This window comes from Panthera tigris, chromosome B3 (assembly GCF_018350195.1).
Source record: "Panthera tigris isolate Pti1 chromosome B3, P.tigris_Pti1_mat1.1, whole genome shotgun sequence".
Taxonomy (NCBI): Eukaryota; Metazoa; Chordata; class Mammalia; order Carnivora; family Felidae; genus Panthera; species Panthera tigris.
The window spans coordinates 54829520-54844691 of NC_056665.1; the positions used below are offsets into that span (position 1 = coordinate 54829520).

The 15172-nt window shown below is 39.2% G+C and overlaps 1 protein-coding gene across 3 annotated transcripts in view; it reads left to right on the forward strand.

Annotated features, from left to right (window-relative positions):
- Nucleotides 1-7034, forward strand: part of SHC4 (SHC adaptor protein 4) — a 130399-nt gene extending 123365 nt beyond the window's left edge. For 2 of the 3 annotated variants that reach the window (XM_007081824.3, XM_042988914.1), the window contains one exon: nucleotides 4320-7034. In XM_007081824.3, the coding sequence (XP_007081886.1) occupies nucleotides 4320-4475 (156 nt within the window). In that variant the 3' untranslated portion in view covers nucleotides 4476-7034. The remainder of the gene's footprint in view (nucleotides 1-4319) is intronic. The other variant, XR_006218637.1, reaches the window with a different exon arrangement.
- The last annotated feature ends 8138 nt before the right edge of the window (nucleotides 7035-15172 follow it).

A 15172-nucleotide genomic window follows, 5' to 3' on the forward strand; every position in this document is an offset into this window, starting at 1 on the left:
CTCACCACTTTTAGTGGTGAAGTACTACAACCAACATAGTACTGGAAGTACTAGCCAGAGAAATTAGGGAAGAAAAAAGAAATAAAAGACATCCAAATTGGAAAGGAAGAAGTATATTGCTTCACAGGTGATAGAATCTTATATGTAGAAAATCCTAAATATTCCACAAAAATCCTGTTATGACTAATCAACAAGTGTGGCAACATTACAGAATAGAAAACGAACATACAAACATCAGTTGCATGTGTAAATAATAACACTCTGAAAAGGAAATTAAGAAAATAATCTCATTTACAATACCATCAAAAAGAGTAAAATACTTAAGAATAAACATAACCAAGGAGGCAAAAGACTTATGCACTGAAAACTTCAAAACATTGCTGAGAGAAATTAAAGAAGACACAAATGAAAAGACATCTCATGTTCATTGATAAGAAGATTTCATGTTGTTAAAATGTCATTACTACTCAAAGTAATCTACAGATTCAATGCAGTTTCCATCAAAATTCTAATAGCAGTTTTTACAGAAATAGGAGTACAATCTTAATATTCACTCAGAACCACAGAGAACCCGAAATAGCCAATCTTGACAAAGAAGAACAAAGATGGAGACATTACACTTATGATTTCAAAGCTAGAGTAATCAAACCAATATAGTACTGGAGTAAAGAGAGATACATAGATGGAACAGAATAGGGAACCCAGAGATAAACCTATTTATGTATGATCAAATGATCTTTGCAAAGGTTGCCAAGAATTCACGATGGGGAAAGAATACTCTTTCAGCAAATGGTTTTGGGAAAACAATATCCACCTGAAGAAGAATAAAATTGGACCTTTATCTTACACCACACAGAAAAATTAACTCAAAATAGATAAAAGACTTATATGTAATATCTGAAACTATAAAACCCCTAGGAGAAAACATAAGGAAAAACTTCATGATTTTGTTCTTGGCAATGATTTCTTGGATATAACACTGAAAAATACAAACAAATGCAAAAATAGACAAGTGAGACTACATACAACTAAAAAAATCCTGCATAGCAAAGGAAACAATCAACAGAGCAAAGAACAATCAGAATGGGAGAAAATATTTTCAAACCATATATCTGATAAGGGGTTAATTTTCAAAACATATGATGAAATTTTGAACTCAGTAGCAAAAAGACAAATAATCTGATTAAAAAATGGACAGGTGACTTGAATAGTCACGTTCCCAAAGAAGACATACAAATGGCCAGCAGGTATTTGAAAAGATGCTCAACAACAATAATCATCAGGGAAATGCAAATTCACAGTAAGATATCACCTCACACCTATCAGGATGGCCATAATAAATAACAAACAGGAGCACCTGGGTGGCTCAGTCAGTTATGAGTCCAACTCTTGATTTGGGCTCAGGTCAGGATCTCATGGTTCATGAGATGGAGCCCCACATCGGGCTCTATGTGGAGTCTGCTTGGAATTCTCTCTCTTCCTCTCTTTTTGCCCCTCCCCTACTCACACATGTGCATGCTCTTTCTCTCTCTCTAAATAAATAAATAAGTAAACGTTTAAAAAATAGAATAAATAAATAAATAAATATTAAAACAAAAAACCAAAAAGATAGCAGGTGTTGTTGAGGGTGTACAGAAATTGTAACCTCTGTGTCCTGTTGGTGGGAATGTAAAATGGTGTAGCTGTTGTAGAAAATGGTGCAGAGTTTCCTCAAAAAATTCAAAATGGAATTCGCATATGATCCATATTTATTGGATGGGTATTTATCCCAAAAGAATTGAAATCCAGATCTTAAGGAGACATTTGCACCATATATATATGGAATGCTATCCAGCCGTACAGAAGATGACAGAGTCTGTCACATACTACAAACACGAATGAACCTGGAGAACATCCTTCTGATTGAAATAAGCCAGTCACTGAGCAACAAATAATGCGTGATTCCACTTACATGAAATATCTAAGGTAGTGAAAACTCTTAGAAAGTAGAACAGTAGTTGACAGGGCCTGGTGAGGCAGAGGCAATGGGTTGTTGTTGTTTACTGGGTGTAGGTTTCAGTCATGTAAGATGAAAAAGTTCTAGTGATCTGCTGTACAACACTGTGCTTAGAGTTTACTATATTGTACACTTAAAATTTTGTTCGTGAAGTTGGGGCCCCTGGGTGATTAAGTGTCCAACTTTGGCTCACATCATGATCTCATGGTTCATGAGCTCGAGCCCTGCGTCGGGCTCTGTGCTGACAGCTCAGAGCCTGGAGCCTGCTTTGGATTCCCTCTCTCTCTGCCCCTCCCCTGCTCATGCTGTGTCTCTCTCTCTCAAAAATAAATAAAACATTTTAAAAAATTAAAAAAATTTGTTCGTGGGGTAGATCTCATGTTATGGTTTTGTTCTCTCTCTGTCTCTCTCTCTCTCTCTCTCCACACACACACACACACACACACACACACACACACACACACAGAAGTGTGATTGGGGTCACAGCAGCAAATGTTTGCAGGGCCTGGCCCATATCATAAGTGCGTAAAGCTGGGCGAATGGTGGAATGAACATAGAGTGTGGTGGGCTGTGATGAACTAACTGGGAAGCACATGTCCTGTGTAAGGGGGACTGTCACACTCAGCCTCAGTCTGTTGCTGCCATTTGGAGGAAGGGCCCAGTGTAGCCAGATTTAATTTTCCCAAAGAAACCGCAAAACTAAATTTTTATAGGAAATCTCCCCATTTTTGATTCAAAATACTTAAAAACTCTTTATTGGGCACCTCTGCCCCCCCCCCCCCGAGCTAACTAAAACAGCTCCTGGTATGTTTGGCTAGAGAGTGGATAGTTTATAATCCCTGCACTGGAAGTTGTTGTTTTTTTTTTAAGTTTATGTATTTTGAGAGAGCACACGTGGGAGGGGCAGAGAGAGGGAGAGAGAGAGGATCCTAAGTAGGCTCCACACTATCATTCGCAGAGCTCAATGTGGGGCTTGAACTTGTGAACCATGAGATCATGACCTGAGCCGAAACCAAGAGCCAGAGGCTTAACTGACCTAACCACGCAGGTGTCCCATCCCTGTAGTGGAAGATTAATTTGACATTTGTATACAGGATTGATTAGAGAAGAATGTAATTAGGGGATCTGAGGTAAAAACTAGTGAAAGTCTGAACCAGAATGGAGGTAGGAGAAACAAAGAGAGAGCAGAGTGAACTGGAATTAACAACACAGACTGACAGATCTGATCAGCTCATGTGATGTGGGTTGGGGTTGAGATGAAGGAAATAAAAATGTTTCCAAGTCTTGGTTTGATAAGTAAATTGTAAACGTTGTGCCCTTTTTCTCCTAATCCTTGAGTGTGTATTCCCTATGAACAGGGATTTTCTCTTACATAGACAGTACAGTGATCAAAATCAAGAAATTTAAGCATTGATACATTACCAGTATCTAATTCATAATCATATTCAAATGAGGTCAATAATTCCAATAAGTGTGTATTTTTTTAATACACTGAAAATCAATATCTAAGCAGAAATAAAAAATCCCTTGTAGAGAGGTAGCAGAATCACGTAACAAGGTGTTCTCTGACCTCATGCCTTCCCACTCCCTGACAGTTCCCAGCCACCCTCCAAACAGAACTATATTATGGCCCATGGAGTCATGATGGAGAGTATTATCTTCTGCCCATGCACAGGGTGAGGATACAGTAATATTGGGGAGGAAAGTCCTCGGGAGAAGGCAGGCATTGGGAAACTGAGTTGCTTTGGCATGCAGACGAGAAGTTCCATGTAGCAAATATTTATGAATCAGCTACTGTGAAGAATGCAGGAAGGAGATAAGAATACCTATTGGGAAGGTCTGAGGAGGCTTCTTAAAGGAGACAGGATTTGTGTTCAGCCTCCACGGAGAGGCAGGACTTCTCCAGAAGGGCCTGCTTCCTACCTACAGACACAAGATATTTTGGAAGCAGTCTGCTTGCTGGGTCGAAATTGTAATCCCAGGAGTCATGCTTGTGTATACAGTTAAATATTTATAGGAATGGTGACATGATAGAATATATCAAACAGTAACGTGGCAAACAGGTTGGTTGTAAATTTGAACTGTGTGACAAATGTTTACCATTTTTCTGACTGGGACAGAAAATTGCTTTAAAAAGGTAATGAGGAATGAGAAAATTGTTTACTAAGGGATACAGAGTTGAAAAGTACCTTTCCTTTTTTTCTTTTTTTCATTCAGCCCAAGTACCTCATTCAAGGATAGGTCTGTTTTTCCTCCTGATTGTTTACATCTTTTAGGGGAGCTATTATCATTTAACCTAAGGACTTTGTGTTTCCTTTTCAAGGTAAGGACCAAGGATCATGTGTTTGATAATGTTGGCCACCTTATCAGATACCACATGGATAATAGTTTGCCAATCATCTCTTCTGGAAGTGAAGTAAGCCTTAAACAGCCAGTGAGAAAAGATAATAATCCAGGACTTCTGCATTCCAACAAATGACAATATGGAAGTACCATCACACTGATATTTCAAGAAAGTTCATTTTGTGTTAGGATACAAAGATAATCCAAACTTGGTTGATAGATAAAATAGAGCACAATCTGTGAACTACATTTTCCCAAGAGCATCATGGACTATGTCCTTTATATGATAAAGAACTAACACAGATCGATCTTCAGAAAGTGAAAATCAGAAAAGGGGAAGAGGATTGGTCCATCTGAGAAGAAATTATCATATGCACGGATGTCACTTTTTAAGGCCATATTGCATCGATAGCAAGCTAAAAGCACAATTAAAATTTCCCATGCTAGAGACTACCTGGATGAACTGCTGGGGCAGTGGTATGTGCCTTTCAACTTGATAATTTGGGGACATTTTCATATTGGGGAGATTAGTTCTAAGTGTCTTCATATTCTATAACTATAGAACTATTTGCCAAAAAAAAAGTTTTCCCTTGTTACAAAAATAAGACACAATTTGCTTGATAGTTATTGACTTTATCAGATTTTCTGTTTAGTAGCACTTTCACTACAATGATCAAATAAATTTGACATTGAATTTGGATGGTGTCTATGCCAGTGGAATCAAAACAAAAGCCACTGAAAGCATTGGTCCGTTTCATTGGCCTGTCTCATTTACTAGCCAAGGGTTGGGGCCTAAATTCTTTGGCCTAGTATTTCTCAGTCTTTGCTATTTGGACACTTTGTATGCAGCACAGAGCAAGCTGAAGAACCCAAATCTATCAGTCATTTCTGATTCCATCGTGGTTCTCCCCCTTTCCTTCCCCTTCCCCTCCCACAAAGGAAGCTCATGCGTGCATGGATTTAAAACACGGCAGACAAACCAGTGTTCTTCATATTCAATATCCAAATTGGTTTCATTCTTATTAAAGTATTGATTCTATTTGAAAGTATGGAGAAATATCCTCTTGATTGGCTATGACTGAATCTACATGTATCCTTAGCATCTTTTCTAGATATGATCAGACAAAATGCAGAAGGGAGAAGACATATTGAATGAAGCAGTTGGAAGGGTTTGCCACATGTAAGTACACTGGTGATCTGAGGGTATAATTAAGTGTTGTGTAGAGAAAAGTGCTGGACAGTTTTCTCTATGTGACTGTGAGCAAGCTGCTAAACCTGTCTGGACGCCCATTTCCTTGTCTATGAAATAAGGGAATTGGGCTAGGTGAATTTAGAAGTCTATCTCAGCTGTAACATAAGTCTATAAGAAGCAAATTTTCCATTTATTAGGGGTCAGTGTTGATAATCAGTTTGTGTCATTAAGACGAAAGCTTGAGGTTTTTCCTTTAGCCTGCATCTATACTCCCAGAACAAATGGCACAACTGAAATCAACATTTAGGTAGCGGAGACCCCAAGCCTTTAGTCAAAGACATTGAACCTTTGGAGTGCTATCAGGATGATGGTAGAAGTGGATTTGGTTGTTTGGAGTAGAAGACAACTGCTTCAGTCTTTTAGTCACCTTTGCATATAATGGTTTGGCCATGACTTTGGGGTGATTTTTTTAGTCCGAGTAATCTGGACAGTTGCCTTAACCCCACTTCATTTTGGCTCTGTAGATACAACTTAACCTTTGTAATTGCGATATATTTGCTAAGTTTTAAATAAAATACAAGAAAATTTTTTTGGGTAGAAATCATCAGAAACCAAGTGCACTGAACTCTAATATTTTTCTGTAAAGGTTTATGATTTTATTCTACTTCTACTGCCACTGATTGCATAGGTAGGTTTGTTTCCTTTTATACAACTAGAAAATAATGTCTCTTTCATCAGTTTTCCATATACCTTGGTTCTTGATTGTTCATCCTCACAAAGGGGGTTAGCATGAGTGTAGATCATAGAAATTTATGGGTGATCCAGTCACCTTTCAGAGACAGAGCAGGGTTGTGGTCTCAGTCTGTTTGAAAAGAGTGTTAACTGGGTCACAAGAAAAAGTTTCTGATACAAATAGATGCCAAGAGTATAAATGATGTGAGTAGTACATGGGCACTGGTACATGAGGCACCAGTACATGGAAAATCCGTGTTTGACTGTAATGTTATAGTAGTTAGATAAGCAAATAATGCACTTACCAAGTACCACAGACACAGTTAAACCAGAATGAAACAGCAGAAGAAATGTTTGATTGCATGCTATTTTAATGACACACATTTATCTTCATCTGTTTTAAAGTGGAAATCCATTTGCCTATAAATACCTGTAAACAACTTTTCAAAAAAAAAATAAATGATTATTTCTTTGTGACAATTCACGGTATTTATGTCTGATGTTTGGGATGTGGAAAATTTATTTGCAGGATCCTGATCCTAACCGGAAACAGATGGCTCACTTAAATTGGGTAATTTGAGGAGAGTTTAATAAAGGGACTATTTACAAAGGTGTGGGCAGAGTATGGGGAAACCACCAGGGAGAATGAGGTGCCCTGGGGCCAGCGAATGGGTAAGTGGAGAGCACAGTAACAGAATCTGGAGAGAGAGAGCTGTGGAAAGACTGCCTTTTAGGAGGTGTGGCCTCCAGTGGAGGGACTCCCACAGCCCTGGTGACCCCATAGCAAGGAGGCTGGGGACATTATACTGAACGGAAGAAAGAGCCTTTTCAACAAATGGTATTGAAGGAATTGGACATCTGTAGGCAAGAGAACAAACCTCACACTTCACATAAACATTAATTCAAATGGATTATGGATTTAAACATCAAATGTAAAACTATGAGACTTTTAGGAAAGAAAAGCACAGGAGAAAATCTTTAGGATGTAGGGCCAGGCAAAGAGTTTTTAGACTTGATATGATCCATTAAAGGAAAAATTAGGACATTGTATTTTACCAAAATAATAAATTTTTATTCTGTGAAAGACTCTGTAAAGAAGATGAAGGGCACGCTGTAGACTGGGAAAAAATATTTGCAAACCACTTATCCGACAGAGGGCTAGTATCCTGAATGTATTAAAAAAAAAGCCCTCAAAACTCGACAGTAAAAACATCTCATTGGAAAGTGGACAAAAAACGCGAACAGACAATTCACTGAAGATACACAGATGGCAAGCAAGCACATGAAATGTGTTCAAAATCATTAGCCAGTCAGGTCAAAATCATTAGCTCACAGTTCGTGAGATCAAGTTCTGTGTCAGGCTCTGCACTGACAGCACAGAGGAGCTTGCTTGGGATTTTGTCTCCCTTTCTCTCTTCCCCTCGTGTGTGCACACACACACACACACTCTCTCTCTCTCTCTCAAATAGGTAAACTTTAAAAAAAATTGGGGCACCTGGGTGGCTCAGTTGGTTGAGCGTCCAACTTCAGCTTGGGTCATGATCTCATGGTTCATGAGTTTGAGCCCCACTTCGAGCTCTGTGCTGACAGCTGGGAGCCTGGAGCCTGCTTCAGATTCTGTGTCTCCCTCTCACTGCCCCTCCCCCATTCACGCTGTCTCTCTGTCTCTCAAGAATAAATAATAAAACATTAAAAAAAATCATTAGCCAGTAAGGAAATGCAAATTAAAATCACAATTAGATATTACTATACACATATCTGAATGGATAAGTGAAAAATGTTGACAATACCAAATGCTGGCTCAATGAGGAGGAAGTCAGTCACACATCCATTCCTGGTGAAAATGTAAAATAGTACAGCCACTCTGGAAAGCAGTTTGGTAGTTTATTTAAGAAACTAAACGTACAGCTAACATTCAACCCAGTAATTCTGCTGGGCTTAGATCACAGAGAAAAATGAAAACTTACATTTATACAAAAACTGGGACAGAAATTTTTAGAGTAGCTTTGTTTGTAATGACCTAAAACTGGCAACATCCCAGATGTTCCTTCAATGGGTGAATGGATAAAGAAACTGTAGTACAGGCATACCATGAAACACTAGTCAGCAATGAAAAGGAATAACCTGCTGATGCATACAACTGGGCTGAATCTCCAGAGAATTATGCAGAGCAAAAAAAGCTAATCCCAAAAGGTTACATACTATAGTCCTTACTATAGGTAAGGACTGTATTTATGTAACCTTCTTGAAATGATAAAATTATGGAAATGAAGAATAGATTAGGTATTAAGGAGGGAGCAAGTGTGGGGAGGAAAGTGGGTATGGTTATAAAAGGGCAACATGAGGAATCCTTGTGTGATGTAATTGTTTTTTGATTTTTGACTGTCTCAGTGTGGATATCGTGGTTGTGATAATGTATTATAGTTTTGAAAAAGATGTTATTATTGGTGCAAACTGGATAAAGCTTAAAGATGTCCCTGTATTGTTTCTCACAACTGCATGTGAATGTGCAATTTTTCCAAAATAAAAAGTTTAATTTAAAAAAGGTTTGGGGGTAAAACTACTTTCATGTTGGCACTTTCGCTGAATGTGGTCGTACGATCATCTTGGTTATCCTAGGTCCTGTCATGTCAGGACTAGGAGGGGTCATCAGGATGAATTGCATGAAGCCACCTTCATGAAGGGCCCCAAACATGTTTGATATCGCCTCTGGAGATATGCTGACAAGATCAAAGGATGGCAAACACAGATGTCATGCCAGACATTGCCAGCTCTGCCCAGCCCCTCTCAGATTCCTGGAATCATTTCTGCATGCCCCACTGCCGGCCTCTGTGTGTTTTGCTCCTAACTGCCTGCAGAGTGATTGACTTTTGTTTCTGGGCACAGCCTCAGGTAAGGGGAGCTGCTTTGAGTCACCAGGAGCCAGAAGTGCCTGTGAGTTTCCTTCTCCTCTTCCTTGCCACCATCACTAGTGCAAGAGTGGGAAAGCCCACCTCTCTTGTCCCATTCTGATTCAACTCCAGAGTTCCCGGGGGGTCAGACTGGCCGGCACATCTCCTGAAAGCACGTGCCTGCTTGGCTTTTCCCTTTTCCTGTCCTGCTTCCTCATTCCCTAACAACTTTCTCTGGAAAGCTCTTCCTTAATAAATCCTATCTATGCACTCAAATTTCCATCCCAAGGTTCACTTTTGAGAACCTAACCCAAGGCAGAAGAACATCAAATAACTTTAACCATGTGTCCCATTACTGGACTAAGTGTTCAAATACATGAACATTTTAAAGAAATCCTGTAATTTTCAGGGTGCCTGAGGCTCAGTGGGTTAAGCGTCAGACTTTGGTTCAGGTCATGATCTCAGTTTGTGAGTTAGAGCCCTATGTCGGGCTCTGTGCTGACAGCTCAGAGCCTAGAGCCTGCTTCAGATTCTGTGTCTCCCTCTTTCTGTGTCCCACCCCCACTTGCTCTCTGTCTCTCTCTCTCTCTCATAAAGGAATACACATTAAAAAAATAAAAAATAAATCTTGTTATTTTCTTACGGTAGCATCACATCGTATCTCATTAATCTGCTTTGAACGTGTTATATAAGCATTTCAAATACACACCAATTTTATGATCTTGTTTTGGTACTTCTTTCTTTCCTTTTCAACCCACTGTTTCAAGTAACAGAAGCAATGGCATCTGGGAGGGTCTGCATTTCACATTCAAATATAATTTTTGCAGCCTTGGATCTTTATCAAATGGTTGCCGTCACTTCTTCTGATAGGTTTTCTGATTCAAAACCTTGGTGTGAATCCTAAACATTAAGTTCAGGCAACTGGCTCTCACACTTTTGACCAAAGACCACGGAAGGGGCAAAAGACCTATTACCCCACATAACTTTCATCCCTCAACCCCCCTTTTTATTTGTTTGTTTGTTTAGGTAGTGGAAAAATAACTCAATGACAAGAAAGAACTGAAGAGGAATGATAGGAATTGCTTATTTACTTTTAAAGGAGAAATACCATTCATATGATTTTATATTCCAAAATACTGCCCTATGAACTTTTCAAAAAATGAGTAATTTTATCACTTTCCTTGACAGTGTGTTGTCAGTTATTTAAACAGAACAAATTTATACCTAACACATTTCCAGAGAGTATAAGCAAACTTCAGAGGAATTACAAATTGATGACTTTACTAATAGATGACTAATGACAAAAGTGGAACCTGAACTTGGATATTATTTTAAAGTCATTATAGGAAAAGTGGAAATTCGTGTATTAAAATAGTTCCACAGTATACACAGTTGAGTTAACCAAACAGCTTACAACAAATTTAATTGATATTAAGCCAAGCAAAGATAGTTCATAATTAAGATGTGGGAATAATAGCCCTGAAAACCCACAATTGCCTGGGAATGACACTAATATTTATGCCCTTCTCCCAAAAGTGAGTATTTCAGTTATCTTCAAGTATGCACAAGCAGGAGTTTTATAATGCTGCACATAGAAGAGATGAAAACTGTTCTTGGTGAGCTTAAATAATGTGATACTTGTAACAAATTCTAAACATTAATAACCCCTCATTATCTTACTTGGTATATTCCTAGTAGGTAAACTTTAGTTGTATATAAAAATAAAAGCCTATAAAATTGCAAGTTATTTTCCCATGAGAACTGAAGAAACTGTTGTGGTTTGTATCATTTAATGAACCGTCTGGAATATCCTTGAGGTCCAGCAGTGGGCCATGGATCATACTTGGAGAATCACTGGTTTAGACTTTTCAGATACGATCTATTGTCACAGATGCATCTTAGTCATAAATGTTTGGTTCCAAGGAATGAAAACCCATATGCATTAACTTCCTGGGGCTCCTGCTACAAAGTACCACAAACTAAGTGGCTTAAAACAAGAAAATTTATTCTCTCTCAGTACTGGAGACTAAAAGTCTGAAATCAAGGTGTTGGCAGGACCATGTTCCTTCTGAAGGTTCTGGAGAAGAATCCCTTGCCAGCTTCTGGTGGCCCTGGGTGTTTTCCCTGGGTTGTGGCAACATAACTCTTATTTCTGCCTTCATCTTTACATGGCTGTCTTCTCCTTGTGTGTCTTTCTGTGTCTTTACCTCTTCTTGCTTCTTTTTTTTTGTTGTTGTTGAGGAAATTACACATTTTAACAGTGAACTCTGTACTACAGTAACATATATATATGTGTATATATATATATGTGTGTGTATATATATATATATATATATACACACACATATATATATATATGTTTGTGTGTGTATTCAATTGACACAGAATATTACATTAGTTTCAGATTCATTTTCTCTTCTTTTAAGGACATCAGTCTTAGATTTAGGGCCTATCCTTATCGATATTAACTAATTACATTTGCAAGATCCTGTTTCCAAATAAGGTCACATTCTGAGTTCTGGGTGGACACGAAATTTGGGGGGACACTATTCAACCCCTAAATGACCCAAGTCAGCTCAAGTCAAAAAGTGTTTTAAGGTTCAGGTTATCACAGAACCCAAGGAAAAACTTAACTGTTAGACTTTACAATGTGTTAGAACCAGACAGATCTATGGCTTTGAGTGACAGAAGTTCATGATCTTCAGTCTAGACTCCACAATATACATATACTTCCATAAATGGAAGTGGTATATTTCCCATAAAATACAGACAACTGTAATAAAAGTCTGCTTCTCTTCTGTATGGCTACCACCTGACTCAGTTTCATTACGTCTTATTTCAGTTACCTGGGAAGGGAAAATGAGTGGCACAGCTTGGGTCTGGTGCTTACCTTTGAACAAATTAGGTGTGGCCAGGTCTTGGAGTGGTGGGGAAGTGATGGTACTAAAGTTATGGTGACCTTGGACCAGAGTAGATTTGGTGATTAGGGTTAATTAGGGCAGGCATTTTGATCCATGTGTCAGTATTAAATGATCCCCTAGAATAGGGTTTGGTGCAAAGTGGATGCTCAAAAAATATTATTGAATGTATTACAAATAATGTTCTGATCTCCCTCAGTTAAATAACATTCAGTTCAATAGCATTTCTACATTTTAAACGCAATATCATTTCATCCTTTTTTACAATACCGCAGAGTAGATATTATTCTTATTTTTAAATAAGAACTTTGAGGCTCAGGGGTTAAATAAATTGTGGATAAAAACTAGTGGGTGAGAGAGGTGGAACTTAAACTTGGATCATTTTTAAGTTCAGTGTTCTTTTAAGGATAGCACTGTTTATTTCATAATGGCTTTGCTTTGACCTGATAGCTTTGGCACCGAAGAGAAGATTGGAAGAAAGAGGAATGATGGTTTAGCTCCACCTTTATATATGTTCTGAATGGGAAGGACCACATCTCATCAGCAACATGACATTTCCCCTAGAAACATAAACAGGTCTGGTAGAGGTAGCATCCCTCCCAGCTCACAGGTGTGTCTGTTTAAAAAATGCAAGATAAATATTGACCCAACATTCCAGAAATAATATCTTGTCTAGCACTCAAGGTCTTTGGCAGTTTTTCTCTCTTTCCCCACATTTATTTTATTGCCCCATAATGATTTTGTCTGGTTGTGTTTCCCTGGACATGTCAAGTTCGTTCCTTGTTTACACCTTACCTTACATGTATAGCATGGCTTTCCTATTTCTTCAGGCATCAAGCTCTTCTATTGGCTGCTCCTTTTCAGTGTACTTCTTCACTCATACCTCTAAATATAAGAATCCTTTACTCTTGGTGGTCTGGTTTCACCTTACAATCACTCATGCTAACAACCTTCCTGTTGACTCTCTTTTCCTCTTCTTCCAAGAACTTGGTCAGATAAATCCTTTCTTAAATGCTCATTTTTCCCCAGAATCATCACCCATTCTTATATTGCATGTAGTAAACTGTGTGTGTGTGTGTGTGTGTGTGTGTGTGTGTGTGAGAGAGAGAGAGAGAGAGAGAGAGAGGGAGGGAGAGAGAGATTTGCCTTCTTATGTAAGCATCTTGCACTGCTAACGAGTATGATTATCTGGAGGGTAAGGGTCCTGCCTCACACTTTATATTCAAGCATTGAGGCCAGGAACTACACAAGATAGGCAGTCAAGAAAATTTCATTGATTATACCTGTAAAACTCTACCCAAATCCATTTTTAGAGGCAAGAGGCTCTGATTTATTCTTTACTTTGCATCTTTTGTGACATACGTACTTAAATCTCACATTTAATATAATATTAAATACAAATAGCTCTGGATTTGGAGATAAAGGATATGTATTCAAATTCTTCCTCTCATATTAGCTGTGTAGCTTTGGACAAGTCACTTATTTATTTATTTATTTAGTCATTTTTTTACCTGTCCTAGCCCCTCACAGGTTTGTTGTGAGGAACACATGAGCTACTGTCTGTGAAAGAACTTACCAAATTCTAAAGCACTGTGTAAGGGATTATAAACATTGTCTCCTCATGTGCTTTGCCCCCCCTTATATATTTTATGTGTTCATCTCTATGTTTGTGGGCAGGGATTACTTAGCATCCTCTTAATCCAAGCCTAGTTCCCACTAACAGATACCTTGGCTCAGGTTTCAACAACTGCCATTTACCTGAATGCCTTTTACTCACATTTTCTGGCACAGAAGCCTTCATTTATTTGTTCATTCATTTATCTGCTCACTTAACAACTTTGAGTGCCCACCAGGGACTATGAAGCATGTTTGATGTCCAAGGAGCAATGTGAGTACCTCAAGATATTAACATTGAACTGAGTAAATCAGACACACAACTAATTGTAGAAGGTAATAAGCACCATAAGATACCTATACTGTAAACAGATGTAAGAGGGGTTGTTTCTGCCAAGGGAGGGAAGTGTGTCGTGAAAGTCTTCAGAGGAGGTGCTCATCTGTCTTGAAGACTGAGTAGGTAAGTAAGATAGGGCAATACAGGTGAAAGAGCGTGAGCAAAACAAAAGCGCTCTGGGAACGATAGGCAGCTCAGCCAGTAATTTCACTCAGTTATTGCTATGGATTGAGTGAGTACCTATTATATGGCATAACCTTAGGTTAGTTGATGGGATTACAGGGGTCAGTGTAGGCATCACTGGGGTGGGAAGAAAACTAGTCAGATTATGAAAAGCCTTAAACAACCATTTTTCTCCATACCATAGCAGAAAGGGTTTTCTCATATGTATGAGGAAGGTAAAAAGATATGTGAACCCAGTGCTACCAACTCCTCGATATTCACTGGAACCCTTTAACTTGGAAGGTGGAAACAGAATGGGCTTTAGTGCATACTGGACAGCACTGTCTTAAAGGACAGGTTAGCATATACCCAAGTGACGAGAACATTCACACTTGAGGAAATTCAAGTAGTGAACACACACTTGGGAAAATTCAAACAAGGCAGGACCCAATAAGCAAGAAGACAAAGCAAAATTACATCTAAGCCTGTTTGGGTGATGGGGAAGCAGGCACCTTAGAGAAGGGCAAGTGAAAAAACCTTCAAGGTAGGGGTTCGGCGGGGAAAGTGAGGGATTCTGTGTGCTGCAGCCGAAAACTGAGGTTTGGGAATTGAAAGAGCAGCGTGAGCGGTTGGGGGAACCAGGTGGTGAAGGAAGGGGCAACCGGCCCCGGACAAGACCAGGTTCTTCCTCGCCAAAGGCCTGAGGCCAGGCGCCTGGGCGTTTCTAAGCAACCATAAGCCCGCCCGCTCCATAGTCAATCATTTCGTAATTGGCTCACGAATCCACCAATGGGAGCACAGGAGGAGCTTCCCGCCACCGCTGGCGCCCGCTTTCAAACAGCCATACATTTGCAACTGCAGGTGGACTTCTCAACTAAGCTTGAGAAAGGCGGAGACTTCCGCCTCTGCGCCCCGCCCCGAGCCGGCATGGCCCCGCCCACCAGAGCAGGTTCTAGCAGGCGATTGAAGGACGAGGCTGCTCATCAA